The sequence below is a fragment of the Sarcophilus harrisii genome, chromosome 2 (genome assembly GCF_902635505.1).
Source record: "Sarcophilus harrisii chromosome 2, mSarHar1.11, whole genome shotgun sequence".
Taxonomy (NCBI): Eukaryota; Metazoa; Chordata; class Mammalia; order Dasyuromorphia; family Dasyuridae; genus Sarcophilus; species Sarcophilus harrisii.
The window spans coordinates 417433073-417457237 of NC_045427.1; the positions used below are offsets into that span (position 1 = coordinate 417433073).

General features: G+C 46.7%; 1 protein-coding gene across 4 annotated transcripts; it reads right to left on the reverse strand.

Annotated features, from left to right (window-relative positions):
* Nucleotides 1-1412: 1412 nt before the first annotated feature.
* On the reverse strand, nt 1413-23343 carry PRR7 (proline rich 7, synaptic). Of its 4 annotated transcripts, none has more exons than XM_023506451.2 (3): nt 6443-6778; nt 2362-3166; nt 1413-2057 (listed from the first exon to the last, which is right to left on the reverse strand). In XM_023506451.2, the coding sequence occupies exons 2-3, from the start codon at nt 2804-2806 to the stop codon at nt 1666-1668; spliced, it is 837 nt and encodes a 278-aa protein (XP_023362219.2). In that variant the 5' UTR covers nt 2807-3166; nt 6443-6778; the 3' UTR covers nt 1413-1665. The 4 variants fall into 4 exon arrangements, with proteins under 4 accessions (XP_023362219.2, XP_031809628.1, XP_031809627.1 ...); XM_031953768.1 differs by lacking the exon at nt 6443-6778 and adding an exon at nt 5906-6436; XM_031953767.1 differs by lacking the exon at nt 6443-6778 and adding an exon at nt 4521-5893.
* Nucleotides 23344-24165: the final 822 nt, after the last annotated feature.

The window sequence follows — 24165 nt, forward strand, 5'->3', positions numbered from 1 at the left end:
TTAAGTTGAAAGAAACCTGAGAAGCTTTGGGAATCTAAATTCCTCTTTTTACCAATAGGGGAAATTTAGAGATTTCTTGATTTAACCCAGATCACATAAAGGTTGTTAGTAGCAGAAGTGAAAATTGAATTCAAACTTTCTCCCTTCCCCCAATTTTGTATTCTTTCTACAGTTTTCCATAGTAATTTCAAACTAAGGAGTCTTTGCCCGAGTTGAGAAGAGAAAAAGGAAAGACTCACTGGTCCAAAATGTATGGATCAAATTTAGTGTAAGATAATCGGATACTGAGCCTGTGGCCCTGACCTGGAGCAGACAGTTCAAAAGCCAGCCCTAGTCTCTCCTGGAGAGATTGGAAGGAACTGTGTCAGGACACTTGGCATTGAGTCCTGAGGACCTTGGATGACTATTGATCACCAGCTGGACACTGGAGTAGCAGTGTGTGGGATCATAGCATTTAGAATTAGACCTCATCCAGTATAATTTTCATAGAAACTGAGGCACAAAGAGGATAATTTGTCCAAGGTCACAGAAAGAGGCAAGAGTTTGGCCTTTTAAGTCTTTTGACTAGCAGTTTTTCCACTACACCCAGCTGCTCAGAGGATTTGTCTGTTTTTGGTTGTGTGACTGTGGGGAACTCACTTCCTCGTTTCTAAAACGGGGCTGCATTTAATTTGACCCCTGCCCTTCTTAAGTTTGGCATATCCACCGTGGCAAGTAGTGGTATATTTCTTTTAGGATTTAGGTAGAAGACTTCATAAAGCATCTGAGAAAATCTTGCCCCAATAACTGTGCCTTCAGGGAAAGCCTGGTTACTAGGACTGGGTCCACACTGCAGGTTTCCTGAATTTTATTCCTTGGTGCTCTTGAGTAAATAATCTGGAGTAGTATATCGCAAAGAATTGGAATTACCGGGAGTAGTTCCAATTCTGGCTATCTGACCTTGGACAGATAACTAAGGGCATTAGTTATCTCATCTGGGCCTCAGGTTTCCCTAAAAATGGGGTAAGGCAATATTTTGAAAATGTTAAAAGAAGGATTAAAACATGGTGAATCCTAGGGACCTTTTTCCAGCTTTCAATTCTCTGGTGTACACCCGCCTTCTTTCTTTCCCTGCCTCCCTCTCCCCCCCACCCCTCCTTACGGAAGTGGAAGTGGAAGTTGAGCCCCTGAGAGAAGAAACTTTTCTCAAGTTCTACAGGTAGCTAGTGGCAGAACCCAGGTTTTGGGATTTCAGATAAAAGTCTCTACTACACTCTTAACTTCCAGAGAGGTCGCCTGAATTTGGAGGTGAAACTAGCAGAGGTTAAGCCGAAGACCGAAGGTTCAGACATACTGGGAGGGATCCCTGGGGCGGGTACCTTTTTTCCTCTCTGTCCCCACCCCTGGGTGCAAACAGCAGGCTCTCCCTCCCGTTGTACCAAAGCCGATCACACACCTTTATTATCCTCAAAATGTAACAAACAGGGTAAGAAATAGCCCCGAGTCCCAGGGAAGTGTTTTAAAAACCCCCCCAAGGCCTAAGAAAGGAGTCTGAACGGCCTGCCCTCGGGGAGGGAGAAAGGAAGGAAGACGCGGGGCAGGGCAGGGAGCTGGGCAGGGCTGGCTCTGGTCCGGGCGCTTAGCCCCCGGGGTGGGGCCAGGGGGTAGGGGCTCGGGCCACCCCCTCTATACGGCTGTAGTCCTCCCGAACAAGGGGATGGAGACGGGCAGGCGCCAGGCTCCGTGCTCCAGAGGGTCGCGGTTGCTCAGCTCCGAGTCGGTCCAGCTGGGGAAGACGCGGCGGGAGCGTTCGGTCTGCAGGTAGAGGGCGGGGCAGGGCGGGCCGGGCCGCGGGGCGCTGGGCAGGTGCAGCGCCGACGAGTAGCCCCGGTCCAGGAAGAGCGGCTTGTAGTTGGGCGGCTGCTCCTGCTTTTCGGAGCTGTCGCGGCTCAGGAAGGGTGTCACGATCTTGCGGTAGAGGCCGCGCGTGTCGGTGAGCACCTCGCTGTAGGGCGGTGGCGGTTCGGCCATCAGCACCGCCTCCTCGTAGCACGGGGGCTTGGAGAGGTCCGATTCGGCTACGAGAATTCCCATGGTCACGGGTCAGGGTCAGAGTGCGGACACTTTTCCGTCTCCGGTTCCCCTCCTCACCCTCCGCTCCTCATCCTTTCAGGCCACCCCCGACCTCCCTCACTGCCTCCCAAGCACTCCCCTCACCCGGCCCCCAACTCCCAAGTCTGACCGAGGTTCCCTCTTTGAAGACTGACCTACTCCCTCCCTCCTCCCCCCTCCCCCAGCTCAGTCATCCTCCAACCCAGCACCCTCCCAGTTTTGTGCAGTCCCGTTCCCTCTTGCTGGCCGCAACCCTCTCAGGGCGCCCACCTTGGCGCGGGTAGCTCCAGGGCCGGGGCGGCACCAGGACGTGAGGCGGGTGCGGATGAGAGTGCGGATGCGAGTGGGGAGGATGCGGGTGATGGTGGGCTGGATGGGGCTGGTGCTGTTGTGGGGCCGAGTGATGCAGGGGGTGGGTATGGCCGGGGGCCTCCAGGCGGACTCGGGCCTGAGGGGCCAGTCCTTGGGCCAGCCCCAGCCCCAGTCCGGGGGGGCTCCCGGCCAGGCTGCCCTCTAGCTCCAGGGGTTCCAGGGGCTCCAGGGGCTCCAGCTCCAGTGCACGCAGGTTCTGCTCCCGCAGCCGCTCCTCGTGGCGCCGCTTGAGGCGGCGGCGGAGGAAGCTGCAGAAGCAGCAGAGCAGGACCACGAGGCCCCAGATGAGCCAGAAGCCGGCGAAGCAGGTGAGGAAGGTGTAGGTGCCCTGGGACATCACCATCTTGGCGGCGGCGGGCGGAGGGCTGGGCTGGGGGTAGGGGCGGCCCGGGCTCAGTGGGCGCCCCGGGCCCGAGCCATGGAGTCACTCAGCAACGCGCTCACTCCCCTGCGAACATCGCTGGCCTGAGGTGGGGGCCGGAGGCCGGAGCAGGGGACCCCCTTAGGGGCCTGCCGCTACGAGCTGAGCCGCGGGCCTCGCTGTCCGTGTAGCGCTTACCGAGGCCGGGGGCTGCCCACGTCCGGCGGGGGCGGGCGGGCGCGGGAGGCAGCGGCTGTTCGCCCAGAGCCTGCCCCGACTCATTCCCATCGCTCCCGCAGGCCCCGCGGCGTGGGCACCTACTCAGCCACAGGCGGGCTGGATCTGTGAGGGGGGAGAGCAGAGGATAGGGAGGATGGTCAGCTTCAGACTGAGCCTGCTTGGCCTTAATGTGCCTGCTTCCTTCCTCTCCCTTCACATTTTCTCTCTCCTCTTTGTCTTCTATTCTTCCTTTCCTCCTTTCTTCTCTGACTACACCTCCCTACATTCCTTGTTTGCCCTCCCTCCTCCCCCTTTTTTTCTCTCTGCCTTCGTTTTTTGATCTTTTCTCTCTCCTTTCCCTCTTCCTCCTTTCCTTTCTTCTCTTTCCCCGAACCCTCCAAACTCAGAGGGCAGCTGTTCCTACTTGCGCCACCTTCCACACAGATACTCTAGCCTGGTCATGCCCTTCACTACCCTGTCCTCTGGTCCTCCAGTCCCATGAAGAATCAGCATGTGATTTATGGTTGTCTTAAGAGGACTAGTAGGATGGATGCCCCTAACAATTTGGGGATTGAGGAAGGAGGTGCAGTTTGTAGACTGAAGTGAGGGGAGGCACCACTGCTGGATTGAAGACAGATAACCACGGGGGGAAGCACAGCTATCCAGGGAACTTGATTTAGGATAACATGTAAAAGAATCTCTTTGAAACCCAAAAACCCTAAATCCAGGTTAGAACTACTGTCCCTGGAGTAGCTGGGTGGTCTGCAGGAAATGGAAGAAGGAGCAGAACTGTCCTATTCTGCCAGAAATAGGGAAGGGGAAAGGGGAAGTGGAGGAGGAGCTGACAAAGTGGGTGGGAAGAAAAGCCTCTAAAAGGGACAATGCAGGCCAGATAGGCAGGAAAACCAGCTGCCCTCCAACCCCTAAAGAATATTTGCTTTCAAAGGATTTGTTGTTTTCTTTAGCTTTTGTCAGACCAAGCATATAAGGGGGAAAAAAGGTGATTTTTGATCCTAAGGTATTTCCAGTTGGTTCAGAAGGCAGGCAAAATAATCTTCTGAATGAATTGGTCTGACCATTGAAACCTTTCCTTCATTCATGAGTCTACATGTCACTCCAGATCTGAAGACCTTTTATGATTCTATTGCCTACGCTAAAGGATAAAACAAGCTCAGATGTTACAGGCTCTCCCCACTCCAGATCCAACCTATCTTTCCAGTCTTATTTCACTCTATTATGTTATGTATTCCAAGCAAACCAGACTCTTACTGTTCCCCAATCTCATCCTGACTTTTCTGGTTTCTGAACATTTTTAGTAGGCTACATCTTTCCTGTTGAAATTCTGTTACTTCAAGGTCCAGCTCCCCTTTCCCAAATGCTTACTCTTTTTTCTAATCCCTGCCTCATGCTTCTCCTTCCCCTCAGATTTTCCCACAGAACCTTGTCTAGAGCTCTCTTGTACCCCATCACATTATACCTTGTATCATCTTTGTGTACATGGTAGACACCCCATCCCATTTCTTCCCCATTTAATTATAAATTCCAGGAGAGCAGGGCCTCTGTTGCTTTTCAGCTTTCTTTCCCCAACCTGAAAACAAAGCCTTGCTTAAGGCAGGTGTTTAATACAATTTCATTGAATTTAATTTGTTAGGGAGGGAAAGTCTGAAGGAAAACGGAAGATGTGGAGAGAAAAGAAGGAAAGATGAAAAGAGGGTCAGTATTGGGGATCAGGAAGGATGGAGATCGATAGGGCTAGTGAGGGGATGAAGGCAAGTGAACAGAAGAGGACAGATATAGGAGAAGAGGGGTAGTGTTGGAAGTGGGAGGACAGATGTGAACAGAGTTCTTTTGTGTAAGCCAGTTCCTGGCTTCCAGATTAGAGTTTATAGCTTTTACTGATGAAAGCTCCAACCTCTCCCAACCCTCCATCTCTCTTCCTCCATCTCTGGGACAAGCCCATCTCTATCCTCAGATCCTGCCTGATCTCTTCCCCCGGAATGAGCGTCCTCTCAGGGGCCCAGAGTGACTGACTGATGAGGGCACTGGAGACATGACGTCACTAAGGCTTCCCCCGGGTCGGCCTAAGTTCGTGTTCTCCGGGTCGTTCTCCAATTAGCAGCGGGAGGAAAGTGCTAAGAACTCGGGCGTAAGCTCATTTCATTCTCTGAGAACCCTAGACTGCAACAGGGCGAAGCCTGGGGTAGGCTAGAGAATTAAAGCCTCAGGCAAGCTTAGAAAGGGAACACCAAACTTCCCTTAACCGTACATTTTAAATCCTTTCTCTAGAGAGCTGTCCTAGCCTTGGCAGAAAAAGACTGAAAGCTCCGCGGCGACCGTCACTCCCCCTTTCATGTGCCAATTCCCACCCCCACTCACTAAGGCAGGGGCCTCTGCTCGGCCCTTGCGAGGAACTTGTTCTCGAGAAGTTCACCCCCTTTCCCTTCGAAGTGCTCCCTTTGAGCGCAACCGCACGAGATAAAAGCTTTAGGTGGGTTTAAGGAGCCTTCTGGCATTCTGAGAGACTGGATGCACAGAGCTGACGGGTCTTTTCAAATACATGCGGGGGCGGGGAAGGGGGCACGAGACAACAACCGAGGCCGAGCAGTCAACAAAGTAATCTACTGGGACCTGGAGGGAGGGAAGTACGAGGACGTAACCGCTCTCCCTTCAGATCCCCAAAGGGAGCCTTAGAATGTAATAGTTTACTCTTGCTTAGCATATAGTGAGCGCTTAATAATTGATAATTGACTGGCTAATAAATACTTGGTTCTTTCATTCCTTCCCTTTCCTCACCATAATCCTGCAAAATAGTGCAAAGAAAGATATAGGGAAAATGAAGCCCGGAGAAATTTAGGGACTTACTTGCTCACGATTATGGAGCTAGGAAGCGCCGAAGTTCACACTAAAACCCAGTCTCTTGGCTGAATTCTTTCCATTACACCATGGTGCCGCTGTGACTGTAAATGTTCCGATTTCTCTAAAACCCATGGGCATGGAGCCTGTGCCCCTGTCCCTCCCCGCTCACTAGGAATAGCCTGAAGACACCTACATACCTCTACTCCCCTCTTCCCCCCTACCCCCCATGAGCCAGGGACATAACGGAACACATATTATACATGCAAGTGCCGACGTCTACACGTGCATAATAGCGCTTTATGGAGGGGGCCAGTCTCCCACGCACCTCCCAGATCCTGCCCGGGCCACCTTTCCATTCCCCAAGGCAGCGGCACACTCGCTTTGGGGCCCTGTCCTCCCGGAGACTGCCGGAGATACCAACCTCCTGGTCTTTACCAATGCCCCCAGATGCTTAGCCTGGCAGCCGTAGCCTGGGTTTCCCACACTGGTGGGACACGCCCGCCCCACTACCATCCAGCCCAGCCCCACCCCGCCCCGACACACCTGGGGGAAGCACCCCCAGCCTTCCCCTGGTCGTTTCTGCAGGTGGGGCGGGGGCGAGGCGGGCTCCGTAAAAGCTCAGGAATAGCTGGGCGGGGGCGGTCTCGTGCCAGGCCCCGCAACGTTCTACCACCCCGAGAGGCGGCGGTGGTCCAGAGGCTGGCCGGAGAGTCTGGCGAGATTGAGGGTCCCTTTGTCTCTTCGATGCTCACTGGATGGGGTGGGGAAAGAGTTCAGGGTTGGCCTCTCTCTTCGCTAGCTGCCCGGAACACTGCCTGCTCAGGGTGCTTTTCTCTCCTTCCCGCTGTCGCATTCCCGCCCCCCTCGCTGCTTGTCACACTTCTTCCCTCCCCCACTTCCTTGTCCTCACCCCCTCCCTCTCTCCATCACACTGCATTTTCCTCGCCAAGCCTCTCCAGTCCCTTTTTCTGCCTGAGGGAGATGGCAAGGATGAAGGCTGGCATCTTCTCCTAGAGAGAGGAAAAAATAGACACGGGCATGGGAAACGGGAGCCTCCGCTTCCTCTTCTGTCACAGGGTCTTGGGGCCAGTCAGCCTTTAGTGGCTGCCTGGACTCCTTTCTCTAATGACCATCTGGTCTCCAAGTCTCCAAGGTCTGGTACCTCAAGCCCAACCACTTTAGTCATTTCACTATGGGAGTGGATCCTCCCTCCCACAGGTGTGTTTACAGCCCAGGCAGGATTTTGTTCTTCCCATGGACGGTCCACTAGGTTCTCCTCGGGTTGGTGGCCCTTATCCCATCTCACATTAGCTTTTTGTTTCCCTAACTCTTTAATGTTTCTCTCATGCTAGACAACTGTAGTTGTCTAATGGATGTCACCTTTGGAGTCTGAGAAGACCTACCGATACAGGGCACACATTAGCTATGTGACACTAAACAAGTCACCTTACAGTGCACCCAGACAACTCCCTAAGCCTACAAATTATAGATTGCTTTCCACATTGGAAAATCATAAATCCAGATTAAAATGTATTTCATAGGATTTAAAGCTGAGTAGTAACTTGGATCATAACCCCCTTATTTGACAGATGAAACTCTGGTCCTGGGGTGGAGGTTGGGACAGCAGTTGACTGAAATTGTAAGGAATAAGCAGCAGAACCGGAATAGACTCAATCTCCTGATTCCAAATCTTGTCATCATGTCACACTGATGTACTTTTCTTATATATTATAGAAATCACCTTATTTTCCTAAACTTTACATAAGCTTCATGAGGACAGGAACTGTTTTGGCTAAATTTATCTCCTAAAACAATTTTCTGAATATTTGATGTTCGGTGGTGTCCAGTTCTTTGTGACCTCGTTTGGAATTTTCTTGGCAAAGAACTGGAAGGGTTTGCCATTTTCTTCACCAGTTCGTTTTACAGAGGAGGAAACTGAAGCAAACAGGGTTAAGTGACTTGCCTAAGGTCACACAGCTAGTACCTATCTGGGGTTGGTTTTAACCCAGGTTTTCTTGGCTCCAGTTACATTTCACTACTTCAATACTCTAGTAGGTGTTTTATAAAGTGTTTGTTATTTTGTATTATGTCAGGGAATAGTATGGTTGGGGGCAGGTTATTAAACTGACAATAACAGTATGGGATCACGGGTGTTGACTTCTTTTTTTTGTGCTTCTCTTCTCATTTTCTCCTTTTCTCTCACCCCTATTCTGTTCTTTTTTTTTTCATTTCCTTTCATCTTCCTACAAAAGGGGGTGTTAATCTTTGGTGCCATGGATTTGTTGGGGTCAGTCTGGTGAAGCCTGTGGACTCCTTACAGTAATATTTTTAAATAATTGCAGGAAATGCTAAATTTCAGGTAAAGACTCATGAGGTAAGAGGTGTAATTTTCTTTCCCACCCAAATTAGTGGATGTATCCACATAAATCTTCCAGTTGGGGCACCAGTTCCTTGGTTCTGGGGACTTCCCTCCCAATTAAGAACCATATAAGCCTGAGAGTTGTCTTACAGACATATTGATGAACTGAAGAGCTGGCAAGGTTGGGAAGGTGCTGACCGGTGGACCTTCTGCCTGTTCTAACTGGGAGAAGGGTGAGCCCTGGCCTGGAGACAAACCTAAAATAGAGAAGAGGCACAAGCCTTAGGAAGCATGGTCTGGCCCTCAACTCTACCCAATTTAGTCCCTTTTTGTCATGTACCATTCCAGACCTGGGACAGTTCCTCCACTTCTTGGGCACTGTGTTCTGAGTCGAGACAATGGTAGGAACAATAGCGCCCGCCTGCCCGCCCCCATGCCAGCCCCTCCACACAGCTGCCATGGCGACGGAGCCCAGAGAAAACCACGACATTGCTGCCTGCCCGACAATGCTGCTGCTGCTGCTGCTGCTGCTGCCAGTCACTTGGAGTTAATTAAAGCTGTTGTTCTCCTTTTTCTGAAACCCTGGGGAAGTGCTTCAGGAATGCTTCAAGACAGCCTAGCACATTCATTTAAAGAGACCCAGGCCCTGGTCGAAGTGCATGGCAGTAAGGCTGGCCCACAGGACAGAAATGGGAACTATGACCTCATGGATAAACTGAACCTGATAATATCATCATAGAATTTAGACCTGGAAGAGGTCTTCTAGAGGTCATCTAGATCAACTCTTTCATTTTACAGATAAGGAAATTGAGGTTCACAGATGGAGTGACTGTCCAAAGTCACTTGGGTAGTAAGTGGCAGAAATGGAATTCAAATTCACCTCTTCAGACTCTAAATCTAGGCTCATTTCCTAGGCCCATGCTGCTCAAAAGAAGGAGGGGAGGTATAGAAGACTATGGGGAAGACATCACTTTGGCTACTCAGGTTACTGGGCAGAGCAAATTTTTTGGGAGTGACAGGGGAAATGATACATTAAATTGTCACTCAAACTTTCAGAGAAAAGGAAGATTGAACTTGGAGCTCCAAGGTCAGTGAAGGGCACTGAATATTCTCCTTTTGACCCCTGCATACTGGGAGAAGCTACCCAAGAATTGATCCTTAACTCTTTAAGGATCCTCTGCTCTTGGTAATCTTGAAGTCACCTCTTTGAAGATGACTGCTGAACCTCTTTTTCTGGCTCTGCCCTTTCTTCTGTGCTGGAGACTCAAATGTCCAGCAGCCTGCTGGACAGTTCTACCTGGATCTACTTCAAACTCAAAGGTGTCCCAAGTTAATTGTCTTTTTGCCTAAACCTGCATCATTTTCTTAACTTCACCATTTATCTAGCCCCATTAGTAATCTAGATATCAATCTTAGGGTTGTTTTTGATCCTTCTTTCTTCTTTTTCTCTATTATAGATCAAGGAATTCAAATCCATCTTTTCTTCTTTATCGCCATTGTCACCATCCTGGTACAAGCCCTTTTTACCATCTGTCTATTTAGTAGACTTCTGAATAGGTGTTCTCCTGATCTCCCCACTTGAATCCACTCCACACTGCTGCCAAAGCAAATATTCTATCATTCATCTATCTACCCATCCATCCATCTATCTGTCTGTCTACCCATCCATTCATCTGTTTATCTATCTACCTCTGTTCACCTACCTGTCTCATCTGTTTATCTATCTATCCATCTATCTATCTAAACTGTCTGTCTAATTGTCCATCTTTCTTATACATAAATCTGGTTATCTCACTTTTCTAGGAAAACATTTTCAGTAATTTCCTATTGTCTGATGAGTACCAGTCAAAGTTCTTTCCATGGCATTAAAGGCTTTCTACAATCTATAGTACGCATCATAGTGCTCTTCCTCTAACAATTTATGCTCGCCCAAACTAATCTACTTTATGTCCCTTCCCTAGCCTCTTTCAATATATTATGCTCCCATAATTGTATGTCATTGTTCACACTGTCCTTTCTGTTTGTAATGTCCTGTCTTTTCTTCTTAGATTTTTAATTCCTGTATATTTTTAATGCCTAGCTCAAATGTCTCTTTAAGAATCTTGCCCTAATCAGCAGTGACCTGTTCCTCTCCTCAAGACATCACACAAGACTTTGTCTTGCACTATTCTTATTTCATATTTTGTATGATTTTCAGACTGGAAGCTCCATGAGAACAGGAATACAGGATCATTTAAACTTTGGATCTTCCTCAGAATCTAGCACTGTGCTCTGCAACTCAATAGGTGCCTAATAAATGTTTGTTGAATGCATTATATTGTAGACTTGTCAGCACCCTACAGCATACAATCTGAGTTTCCACATGGCAAGCTTTAGGTTAAGCCAAAGGCTATGTATACTATAGTGGAGAGAGCATTTGGATCTAAAAACTTAGGTTTGAGGCTTAGTTCTTCAACAAACTCACTGGGTGATTGGAGGAAAACTATTTCTTTTCTCTTAGCCTCAGCTTTCTCACCTGGAAAATGAATGTAGTGCTTGACACAAGGTAAGTGCTAGATGGGGGCAGCTAGGTGGTGCAGTGGATAGAGAACCAGCCCTGAAGTCAGGAGGACCTGAGTTTAAATTTGACCTCAGATATTTAACACTTCCTAGCTGTGTGATCCTGGGCAAGTCACTTAACCCCAATTGTCTCAGAAAAAAAAAAGGAAGATAAGTGCTGGATGAATGTATTCATGTATGTATGTGTCTGTCTGCCTAGCAATCTAACCCATCCATTCATCTCTGTCTATAGCTATTTATTTATTGATATAATCATTTAATGTATCCAATTATCTATCTAATCTGTCTCCCTATCTAATCCATCCATCTCTATCTAATCTATCACCTATTTAATAATCTAAACTATCTACCCACTCACTTGTCTGTCTTTCTATCTATCTGTCTATATCAAATCTTTCTTCTTGCTTATCTATCTAAATAATCCATCTATAATCTATCATCTGTTTAATAATGTAATCTATCCATTCACCCACTTGTCTCTCTGGTCTGTCTATTTATCTATTTATCTCCCTGCTTACCTATCATCTATCTATCTATCTATCTATCTATCTAATCCACCTACCTCTATTAATCTATCACCTAATAATCTAATCTATTTATGTCACCCATTTGTCTATTTATCCTCTCTGCCTGCTTATCTGTTTAATCCACCTATATCTAATGTATCACCTATTTAATAATCTTATCTATCCATCTGCCCACTTACATGTCTGCCTATCTATCTAATCTGTCTAATCTTTCTGCTTGTCTGTCTGTCTATCTACTTACCTATCTAAGTCATCCATAACTACTAATTTATCACCTAATAATCTAATCTGTCCACACCACCCATTTGTCTGTATATCTATCTAATCTCTCTGCCTGCTTATCTATTTAATCCATCTCTATCTGATCCATGGATCCCACTCATTTTTCTGTCTGTATCTCTAGCACCTGTCCAATAATTTAATCCTTCCTTCCATCCATCCACCCATCTGTCTACCTATCTATGAATCTGTCTCTTAGAATTATTCTATACGGTTGCTGTCTGGACCAAACAAGCTTTAATGTAAAGCATTTGCTATAGGAATATCAACTATCATTCTTATTAAGAATACTGGGCAGTGGCCCTGAGTATTTCAGCTGAGAGAACTGAGTGGCCTGGGTAGGTAGCACCATGTCAGGGATGGTAACAGACAATATCATAGGCATCTAGAGGCAGGATGGTGGTGTATTAAAAGTGCTGGACTACTGTCAGAGGACCTGGTTTTAATTCCCAGCTCTGAAACTTCATTATGGGATCCTGAATGAATCATCTAACCTCAGTTCCTTCATATATAAAATGGGAATACTAATACTTGCACTGCCTTCATTCACAGGACTGTCCATAGGATTACAGATTTTGTGCTGGAAGGGACATTAGCTTTAAGGCCACTGAGTTCAATCCTTTCATTTTACAAATGAGGCAACTGAGGCTAAGAGGGGTTAAAGTGACTTGTTTCACACAGAACTACTAAATGTCTGAAAAAGGATTTGAACTAAGTATGCTGAGGCATTGAGTCACCTAGTTACCATATAGAAATAGACCTAAAGATAAAAAAAGATATACTTTTTGAAGATAAACTCTTCAAACAAAAGACCTTTGCTTCTTAGAAAAATTCTAGAATATGGCATTAATGACATGCTTTGTGAGTACTTAGAAATGAAAGGACTCTAAGATCCATATATTTGTATGTATATTTTCCATACTAGAGAAGAAAATGGCAAGCCACCCCAGTATCTTTGCCAAGAAAACAACATGGACAATATTGGTGTGCTGTGATTCACAGGGTCATGAAGAATCAGACACGACTGAATAACAACAATACCTATTTATGGTTTGTATACAGGGTGTCCCAGAAATCTTAATGAAGTTCTAAGACTTGATCAAATGAGCTTTTGTCAAATATCATGTGGCTTGTCTATAAGCAAGAACTGAATTTTCCTCCACTGCTTGACTTATTCTGTTAGTCAGCTTAGTTTTGGGTGAGTTGGAACATTACTGTGTGGCAACCGTGGCCCTAACAATACTAGAACAGTATTTTATTATACTATTAAAATTGATTGTATATGTATAACCTTTATCAGTTTGCTTGCTGTTTTGGGGAGGGGGGAGGAAAGGAAAGAAGAGAAAAAATTGGAACTCAAAATCTTACAAAAATGAATGGTGAAAACCATCTTTACTTGTAATTGTAGAAATACTATTAAAATTTTAAAAATTTTAAAGTATTTGATTATAGAAAAATCAGATCAAGGAGGAATACTTTTCATTTGCATCTGTATCTCATAGCATCATAGGAGCTAAGAGAGAATTTGTCAATTAAAAAAGCCTATAGAAATAGGAACCATAATTATTTACCCATAAAATTATAGCCATTGTATTCTTCACCCTAAAAGAACCCAGTCCCATGACCAAAGCATGGAAAATGTAGGTGAAGAAGGACCTCTAGCTCTATGGTCCAAATACTGGCATTTTAAACATCTTTTGCAGAAGGATTGAGTTCTAGGCTGAAGAACTAAGGAACTGATGATAATATACTTCCTTCTTTCTCTGAACTCCTTAACCTTTTACTTTGGGGATTATTCATTTGTTATTTCTCACATCTTTGACTTATCTCATTAGATATGTTTTGAAGGCAAATCCTGGAACTGAAACTAGAGATAAGTGAAGAGACTACAAGGGAATCCTTAGCCACTGTCTATAAGTTCAGGTTACCAGACCTTGGCTAATAAAGTTGTTAGACTTGAAGTACTGAAAGAACCTGCAGATGTGATTGCTTAACCATCATTTGTGATATCTGAAAAATCATGGACACTTCAACCCAAAGGATGTTCTCTGGCACATAGAGAATCCAAGCAAGTCTGTCTTTAATCAGTGGGCTGACAAAGGCCAAGAAGCTTGTCTTTGGTTGTTATCAACGTTCTAGAACACATTATTAAAGTCATATCACATACATTCTTAGAAAGGAAAGTATTCTTAGCTTTCTTCAGGCTGTCTGGCTGACAAAGGTCAGGAAGCTTGACTTTCTTTGTTAGCAAAATTCTAGAACACATCACTAAATCATGCCCTTGTACGTACTTGGAAAAGGAAGTATTCCTAGCTTTCTTTAGGACTCAGCTCAAATCTCACTTTTTGGAGGAGGTCTTTCCTCGTGCCTCCCACCTTTAGTTCCTTCCCTCTAAAATTGCCTTCTATTTATACTATATATATCTTATATGTACATAATTATCCGCATGTTTTCTCTCCATTATAATGTGAACTCTGTCAGAGTAGAAACCATGTTTTTGCCTTTCTTTGTATTTCTGCACTTAGCAATAATAATGCTGAATAAATGCTTGTTGATTGATTGACTGGTCATCACCAGAGCCAGAAGGGTTCAACAAAAGCAGACTCTCCCAGACTAACTTTGTTTTTGTTACTTACATGGCTGTTAAACTGATTCTTGGATGACATACTGATTGAATTAGGCCATGAAACACCGCAAAGTTTCCTAAATTAGATAATCATTCATGTAACCTTTTACCTAACTATCCACATGGGGAAAGCCAAGTGGATGGAAAATACCCATTGCCTAGTAAATGATAGAGTTGATTTATGAGATATATATCTTGGATAGACCTCATGCAATTAACTTGGCCCAGAATTGAATAGGAGAGGAGCAAGTTGGATTAGCTTTGGAAACTGTCCAGTTATTTTGATGACTCCAACTTCCTTTGGACTAAACAAATGCCATTTTGTTTCTTTGCTAGATTTTAACAAGGTTCTTCTGGTGATTCTGAATAGCTACAAGTGGTGGGATACCACAGTCTCTGAAGAATTAAAGGTAAAGGTTGCCCCGTGGCAATGGAGAGGCACATAGTTGGTGTGCACAGGTTACAAGTTACTAATGAAGAATTGCACAGCTGAGCTGATGTGAAGGACGGCATCCTGTAGATAGAAGATGGGAAAAGTAGGTAGTGGGAGTGGATGCTCCATTAATGTTCATGAGATGCAAGGAGTTGCAAAAGAAGGTCCTCAGGATGCTCCAACCCCTGTGGAGGATTTGCAGGAGAAAATGGACAACAATCACCCAGGAAAATAGAAATGGGTAGATTATGCTCTGCCCCCAGTCGAGGGAGAGTTGATATCAATGAAATGATACATCCATTGATGTTCTAGAAGAACAGCATGGTATAGGTCAAGGGAATGACAGAGATGCAGAGAATTGGGGTTTTATAACAAGTCATTTGACAAAACCTTTAAAATATACTTTTGGGCAAAGTGGAGAGAAGTGGGTTAAATAAGAGTCAGTTACACTTGGAGATGACAATGTAAAAAGCAGCAATTAATTGATGTCAACCTGGAGGGAGGTCTCTTAGTATAATTCTCTGGAGGGGATCGTTAGTGAAATGCTCTAGAGACAGATTTTAGATTTGGAGCTGACAGGGACCTCAAAGGCTGTGTAGTTCAACCCTTTCATTTTACAAATGAGGAAACTAAGGCACACAGGGTTAAATGACTCATGCAGGGTCACACAGCCAGTAAGTGACTGAGGCCAGATTTGAACTCGGAAATATAAGTCTTCCTGACTCTTAGGGCTGGTGCTCTACTCACTGCATCACCTACTTGCCCTTAGCAATCGTTAGGAATCATCGAGGCCTCTGTACCCTAGGGGAAGCAGCTTGTACAGTGGGAAAAAACCAAACCAAACCATAGGGTTTCCAAAGTGAAAATGAGGAGTTAAATCCTGCTACTGCTCCTTATTACCTATGTGATCTGAATCAGGTACATTCAACCCTTTGGACCTGAATTCCTTTGCCTATAAAATAAAACAGCCTTCTTTCCAGCTCTAAATCTCTGGTCTACAAAACATATTTGGTCGTTTTCCATTAAACATTTTTGTCAATGGCATATATGAGCATGGAGGTGGTATGCCTACTAAATTTGAAGATGCAGCAAAGCTAAGAGGGAAGACTAACATATTGGATGCAGAATCAGGGTAAAAAATTTGAATGAGATGAAATACAAGAGGGATAAATAGAAAATCTTTTACTCAAGTTTTAAAAGAAAAAATTGACAAAAGATTTAGGGTACAGGGGCAGCTAGGTGTTGCAGTGGATAGAGCACCAGCCCCAAAGTCAGGAGGACCCAAGTTCAAATCTGGTCTCAGACACTTAATACTTCCTGACTGTGTGACCCTGGGCAAGCCACTTAGCCCCAATTGCCTCAGCAAAGGAAAAAAGAGTGACATAATATCCCAGGAGGTGATTTCCTACTGCATTCTACCATAGTCAGATCATATCTGAGACAGCTAGGTGGCAGCCATTGCACAGAGGCTGAACCTGGAGCAAGGAAGAATTGAGTTCAAAAGTGACCCTGTGACCCTGGTCAAGTCACTGAGACTGTTTGCCTCAGTTTTCTCAGCTGTAAAATGGAAATAATAATAGCACTTATTTCACAGGGTCAGGATCAAATTAGATAATATTTGTAAAGCACTTAGCATAGGGCATGACACATAGTATATGGAAGGTGTTATATAAATGCTTGTTCTATTCCCTTCACATCTAAAGTACCTCATTCAGTTCTGAGGGACTCACTTTAGGGAGTCACACTGGAGTGTTTGCAAAGTTTGATGACCAAGATGAGAAGCGGTCTTGAGAGCATGTCAGTGGAGAGTCACCAGAAGGAACTAGGAGAAGTTAGCCTGGAACAGAAAAGACAATATGGATATGATGGCTGCTTATCTGTCAGGGTATCATGGAGAAGAAGCCCCAAAGCGAAGAATTGGAAATGATGGGTAAAGTCTCAGGGACTAAGGTTTTGGCTGGATAGAAGAAAGAATTTTCTGACAATCAGGGTTAACCAAAAAAGGAAAGGGCTACTTCTGGAGGTGGTGAGTCCACCTTCCCTGGAGGTATTCAAGTCGAGGGTTGCTGACCACTTGTTGAGACTATCATAGAGGGAATTCTTGGTAGTGGAAGAAGCTATGCTTTCTGAGGACGCTTCTAATTCTGAGATTCTTGGTTCAATTAGAATATCTAATGTTGTAATCATTCTGTATTGCAAACTCTAGTCTATAAAGCACCTTGCATTACATCTGTATCTCATTTAATCCTCACTATAGCCTTATGAGGTAAATCCAGGAGGGCCCATTTTGCAGATGAGGAAATTAAGGCCAGATAAAGGGAGTGAATTTCTCAAGAACACATAGCTGGTAAGTAGTCCAGCAGTAACAGGACCCTTTGTGGCTCTTAAGTCCAGAGCTTCTTCTGTGTGGCAGGCTTTCACCTAGATTGTAAACCTCTAGGAAGCAGGTGTTGTCTGTGACGTATACCTCTGTTCTCAGCACAGGTCCATGATCCCCATTTTATGTTGCTTTGTCATTTTCAACATACTTCTACTTCTATGAACCATCAAGGTTTCCTGAACACCTCCTGTGTAGAGTCCTGGGGGGGGGGGGCTATTTGCAAGAGGGCATACCTGAAGCAGGGGCTCATAGCTTTGTGGAGGACATAAGACAGATGCAAAGAGGAAGCACAAAAGCAGGAGAGTGATCCTTAAGAACTGGGCCACCTATGGAGGAAGTGTCTCTTGAAAGAAAAATAATTAACAGACAAATAGAGAAGAGGGGGATCCCAGTTATACTCCAGTTCTGCCATTTACTATCTGGGTGACTTTGGGCACATTATTTTCCTCTCTGGACCTCAGTTCTCCCTTGTATAAAACCAGGAAAATTGGACTAAGGCCTAAGGTTTCTTCCAGTCCTAAATCCCAGAAGAAGAAAGGCATTCTGGTCAAGGCAAATTAATTTTCTTGACAATGTCACCAGAAGTTTACTGTCTCATTTTGTAGATGAGGAAAATGATGCCCAGAGAAAGGGGAAATGACCTGATTTATCACAGACATAAGATTTAATGCCTTGGTTTATTAATCTGTAAAATGGAAATCATCATATCTTTGCCCCAGACAGGTAGTCTATATGGGAAGAACCCCATAGACTAAATAGAGATGTCAAGAGGCGCAGTTCTGTTTCTACTCCTGACCAGCTAACTGTGTGGTCTTGGGCAATGGACCTTCCCACTCCTGGCTTCAAGTTCCATCTCTATAAAATGGGGAAGCACAATCTTTCAGTGCTGTTGGGAGGATCAAATACTGTTTTGTTTTTTTTTAAGTAATAGCTTTTTATTTTAAAAATATGCACAAAGATACACCTTTGCAAAACCTCGTGTTCCAAATTTTTTTCCCTCCTTTCCCTCATCCCCTCCTCTAGACAGTAAGTAATCTAATGTATGTTAAACATTGTAACATATTGTAACTATTAACAATGAGAGTAATAATTGCTGATCTCTGCATAAAGCTTTAAGTTAAGAAAACACTCCACATTCATTATTTCATCCACCATCTCATCTAGTAAGGAAGATGAGCAGCAGCTACTGTCCCCATTTTACAGAGGAGGAAACTAAGACCCATAAAAGAGAATTAACTCCTTCAAGTGTGTAGAAGATCTTAGAATCTCAAGTCTCTATCCCCAAAGTGCACATAAAGCACTAGGCTCATGTGAGGGCTGATTATAATAAAGACTATATGAATTACATTGTAACTACAAAGTGGTATAAAGACTTGGAAGAGAATACTGCTTTCAATTGGATAAGAACCTAGAGGGAAAGAAAGGCTGTGTCTTTCATGCAGATCATTTTAAAACGGGGACTTTGGATTCTTTTCTACCTCCTGCTTTCACAACCCTCAGATTCCCTCTGATCAATCCCTGAATAAATAGATCTGGTATTTGCATGGTGGGACACTAAGGTCTCTCCTCCTTCCATTGTTTCCTGTGCTCCTGATACGGAAACTGAATTGAGCCTTTGCTGAGTTTTAGCCCACTTATTCCACCCAGGATTTCAAGTGAAGGCCACTTCTGACCTCCCAAGTTAGACTCACAGACCTTCCTTGCCTGTTCTCTGCCCCAGACTAGAAATGATTTAAAGTGATAATTACAGCCTAGTCCCTGCAGAGCTTTGGGAAGAGAGGGAATTTGGGATTATTTAGCCTGAAAAATAGAAATCTGACTTCAGGGCTGAGAAATGGGCTATAATCCCCCGAGAGATTTAGATTGAACAAGGCCTTTCACCACAGGTAGATGTGTGAAGAAGCCTGATGGAATGTTTATACATATTCTCATAAAGAAGATTCTCACCTGTCTGAGATGGTTTAAATGAAGCCTTTGAAAAGCTTAGATTAGAGTATTTATAGAATACCCTTAAGTCAGCTAAGGAACTTGGGGGAAGAGACATGCAGGAAGAGAAAGAACAAAAGGAAAGAAATGGAAATAGCACTTGTCATGACTGTTTTGCCGATGGAAAAAGTGAAGCTCAGAGAAGGAGCTTCACTTCTCTGGTGACCTAGGATGTCCACGAGTTGCTCCAAGCTAGGATTAGAATCCAGATCTCTGATCTCTGAATTTTCTGTCTAGTTCTCTTCCCATTATACCACCTTACACTGCCCAACCAGAAGGGCCATTTTATTTAAGTCCATTTTACACATGAAGAAACCAAGACACTGAGGTAAAGGTTTAGAGCTGGAATAGAATTTAGAGATCTTCTTGTCATACTGATGAGGAACTGAAGCATAGATAGGGAAAATGATTTGTCTAAAATAAAATAATAATAGCTTAGAGAATAGAATGCTTTATAGTCTATAGGAAACTCTACTTATTTGATTTAATCCTCATGACAATCCTGGGAAGTAGGTGCCATTACTATGCCCATTTTACAAATGAATAAATTGAGGTTGGGAGAGGCTAAGTGACTGCCCAGGTTCACAAAGCTGTTAAATAGCTGAGGGAGGATTTGAACTGTCTTCCTGATTTTAACTCTGCTATTCTAACCACTGCTTGTCACAAAGGCGACAGACAGGAGATGAGGCTGAATTCAAACCTAAGACCTTTTGACTCAGGATCACAGGATTTGTGCTTGCCCTCACTGCATCACAGAGCCTTCTATTCTTAAAGTCCCTTCAAGTGGATGCCTATGAGAAAGCTCCAGCTGCCAACAGGGCTCAGCATTCAGTGCTTCATCCTTGACTCACCAGGTTTTGCCATGGCATGGGCATCATGTGCCAGTGCAGGGGTATTACAAGGAGCAATGATCCCCAGCCTCGTGTAGGGCTGAGTCAGGCAGGGCAGATAGCCATTCATTCCCTGGCTGCTGGGGTGGGAGGGAGGGCAGGGAAGGAGGCAGGTCACTTCCTCTCACTCAGATCTCCTTTCTCACACTGCAGCTGCCATGGTTGGAATGTGGGCCTCTAGGTCCAATCTCTGGGCCTCCCCTCATGGGGCCGGAAGAGGGCCCCCATTTCCTCTAGACCCAGGCCATCTCAGCACAGGCAGTTCATTGTCCTCAGACAAGAAAAGGACACTTATGGCCCCGGGAACAAAGGGAGAGAAAAATGTGGCTGAGCTCCGGCTGGCTCCCACATGGACGCTGCAACTGCAGTACGTCAGCAATCTGCTCCCCCACCACCCCTCCTCCTCTTCTTTCTCTTCCCTGTTCAGTTGTTTCCCTCCCCTTGGTGTTTCTTGGGAGAAACAGACAGGTCTTGGATCAAGGAGAAATCTCTGGATTCTAGACATGGGAGATTAGTCAGATGGGTTTAAGAAAGAGAATCCTGAACCATTTCATTTGCTCTGAGGGTCCCTGAGCCAGGGAACAGAGAGAGCTTCTTTGGGAGATCTGGAGAGGATCAGGTCTGTTGTTAAAGAGACTTACTTGTTTAAGATTGGAAGCTCACTGGGGCATGGGCTTGAGTGGGTGAAACAAGTCAAGAATGAGTCCCTTGGGGTTTGCTCCCAAGTCCTTGGGAAGTTCTAATTCCAGCAGAGGCTTCCCAGTCTATCAGTCCACTGTCACATTTGTAGTCCCATGGATCTGCTCTGTGCTGGTTCAAAGGCAGCCAACCTATATGAAAATTGGCTCATGCCCTTTCAGGGGTTGAGAAAGGTTGACTGAGAAAGAAACAGGCTTTGATGTACTGTGCATAATACTCTTAGGCTCTCCCTCCCTCATCTCCCCACCCCAGCCTCTACACACCTGGCAGAGGAGTCAGGGGATGGATGCATAGATGGATGAGTGGATAGATGGATAGATGGGGATCCTGTGAGGATGAAGGGACTTTGGGGGTACAGGGTGTTCCCTATATTATTGGCAGTAACGTTCATATTTTAAAACCCTCTTGCAGGCTGTACTGGCTCCTCCATCCTATCTTCCTTAATGGCCTGGCTTTATGGACTGTCTTGAGATGTCTGAAATTGCTTCAGTTTCCTAGCCTTAGAAACCTTACTCACTGGTCTAGCTTTTATAGCTGCCCTTTCTGAGCAGCATGTCACAGAGAGAATCCATTTAACTCTTAATGGAGGGTAGAAAGAAAGAAATCTCCATGCTTTACCTGAGGGGGAGGAGGAGGATGGAAGGGGAAAAGCTGCCCCTGCTCAGAGCCTTTAGTTCAAGGCCCATGAGGGGCCAAGGAGCAGGCAATTCTGTCCTTCCCTGGACCTGGAAGGGAGTTGAAACCGGCAAGGTCTATTCCAGGAGGGAAGGCAATATGGCTTGCATGTGAAGCACAATTTTGTTATGAATGTTAGTTCTTCATAACCAAAAGCCCTGGGCTTATAGTGAGAAGACTGCTATTTACTCATTTATGTGATCATAAGTGCTATTTCCTCTGAGTTTTTTTCCTCTCAAATGTGGGAGTGGGGGTGGGATTAGACTAGACAATCCCTAAGATTCCTCTCCTAGTTTTGACATATTCTAAGGCTCTTTCCAACTCTTAACATTCTATGTTCTGTATCCTAAGATCCCTTCCAGTCCTTACATTCTGTGTTTTGAGGTCCTTTTTAGTGCTGACATACTATATTCTGTGTCCTAAGGTTCCCTTTCGCTCTAATATTCTGAGCTTTGAGATCCCTTTTAGCTCTGATAATTTGTGTTCACCTCCCAAGGCCCTCTCCCCGTGCTGATTCTGTGATTTAAGGTTCCTTCCAGCTCAGATCCAAGAGGGCACCCCAGGTCTGGGAAGAGGTGGGGATACCCGCTGGGCTGGGAGCCCAGGCTGCCCAGGGTGGGGCCCAGGGGAGGGAGGGCCTGCCTTCGGGGATAGGAGATTCCCTTTGGTTGGGGGAGGGGGGAGGACTGAGGCACCCACCCTCCTGCAGCAGCCGGGCTGGGGGTGGGGACTGGGGAGGAGGCGTCCCTGGGTTTCAGGAGATGTGTTTCCCTGGTGAGCGCAGCCTCTTTGCCATGGCAACTGTTACCAAGCGAACCAAGGGCTCTCTCGCTCTGCCTCTCCCCGAGCCGGTGCTTGTGTGTGTGTCGGGGTGGGGGGTGGGGGGAGAAGAAGGATCGGGGTGGGGTGGGGTGCTCCCTGAGCTGCCGGGCGCTGGATGCAGGCAGCGTGGTGGTGGGGGTGGGGGAGAAGAGAAAGCTCGGGTCCTGACCCGAGCTCGCGGCACGCAGACCCCGGCCCGGCACACACCCACCTGTCTCCTGGCCCAGGGATCCTCCGGACTCCCCTTTTCCTGCCTCCCAGTCCCCGCCGGCCTAGGAGAGCCCCTCTTCCCCGTCCTGCCCCTCCGCCCTCCCTCCCCCCGCGGGCCGCGCTACTTACGGGCCCCGGCATCTCCTCTTTTTCTTCCTCCGCTTCTGGCTAGTGGGCCGGGTGTCAGGGCCGGGGAGCTGAGCGGACCGGGGTTGCCGGGCCGGGGACAGCCCAGAGAGAGCAGGCTCCAAGCTCCAGTCTCGAGCCTCCTGCGCGCGGGCGCGTGCACCAACACACAGAGTGCACACTCACACATGCATGCACACACACATGCACACACACAGACAGACAGACTCACCAGCCCGGAGCGGAGCGTGCGCGTGCGCGCACCCCGAGCCCTCCCCGAACCCCGCACCCTCCGGGAGGAACTCGCCGGAGAGCGCACGCCCGGCACAGCGCCGGCTCCGGGCCGCTGCACACCCGCGCTGCGCCCGCGGGCCCGCGGCACTCCCGGAGGCGCACACAGCCCGCAGCGGCTCACGTCTGCCTTGCGCGGGGCGGGGATGGAACGAGGGAAAGTTTGGAGGGCCACAGGATGGAGCAGCGTGTCGGCCGGGAGTGCCCCGATGGAGCCGCTTTCTTGGCTCTTCCCGGCTGCGCTGGCCAGCCCGGGCAGGGGAGGCAGGCGAGCAGCTAGGAGAGCTGTGAAGCATGGAGGAATCATTCGCTCCCCTGCTCACAGCCGGGCCATCATTCATTTCAACAGTCCGAGCCGACTTGACAGACGTTTATTAAGCGCCTGTGGTATTCAGAGACCTGGGCTCCAGTCCCTGCCCTCTCGGAGCTTGCGCTCCAGCAGAGACGTGATGCACGCACGGGAAATGTAATTTCATTCAACTTGCATCCCTCCACCACGCAAGGCGCGCTACATACCTGCTCTGAGCTTCGGTGCCCAGCCTAAGCCTGAAAGCCGCCTGGCTCCTGCCCTTCTGGTCGCTGGTCCCCCTGCCCCCGCCGCCCCGTCCCGCTCCCCTGTCTCCCTTCCCTGCACCCCCGTCTCCGGATTCCCTCCTCTCAATATTTCACTTTTCTCTGTCCCTTCCAGTGCCTTCCTACACACGGCGCAGGCCACAAGAGGGAGCCATCAGAGTTTATTTACAAAGGAAGAGAACCACAAGTCAAATAATATAAGAGAGTAAAATCATTAGAAATATGAATAAATTTATCAAGGCCCAGACAAGGTGGGCTTCAGCTTTTTAAAATGGTGAAACTTACCCCAGCCCTCTGATTCTTCTGCCACTGAAAGGTTCCAATTCCGGCCGGGGGCCAGAAGAGAGGAGCCCTCTTTGTTTTAGAAAGCACCCTCTCCCAGTTTGGTGTTCTCTCACCTGTGCTTTCTGGGCCAATTTAACTGGTCTGTTCTTCCAATCCCAGGCTCATTTTTGGCCAATCAAGAAGCCCGCTGCTGACAAGGGGCAGGCTCGTGGTACTGCACCCAGAACGCTCCCTTATTTCCTTTGGCTAATTGATATTTTTAGGATCATAGCATTTGAGAGTTGCTTCCAGATTATCATGGCCATAGACAACACCTGCCCTGTCTCCTAGCTATTAATCTTCCTATGTTTACGTAGGGTGGGCCTCAGATAGCAGACACACTGACATTGGGACTACTCCAAGCCTTTCTAGCATAGTAGAGGACTTGCTGGGGCCTGCACTCAACGAGCATAATGTTCAAGAACCCATAGCCTCCCGATAAGGCAGAAGCCTGACAGGGAGGGGATGCTCTGTGGCTCCTGGCAGAATATCACTGCTTAAGAATTG

Excerpts from the sequence above, each read along its gene's own strand:
- PRR7 (XM_031953766.1), bottom strand. The coding sequence starts at position 23,068 with ATGATTCCTCCATGCTTCACAGCTCTCCTAGCTGCTCGCCTGCCTCCC. Across the intron at positions 3,167-22,473 it reads AAGAGGAGATGCCGGGGCCC|ATCCAGCCCGCCTGTGGCTG; the intron begins GTAAGTAGCGCG and ends CCCCCCTCACAG.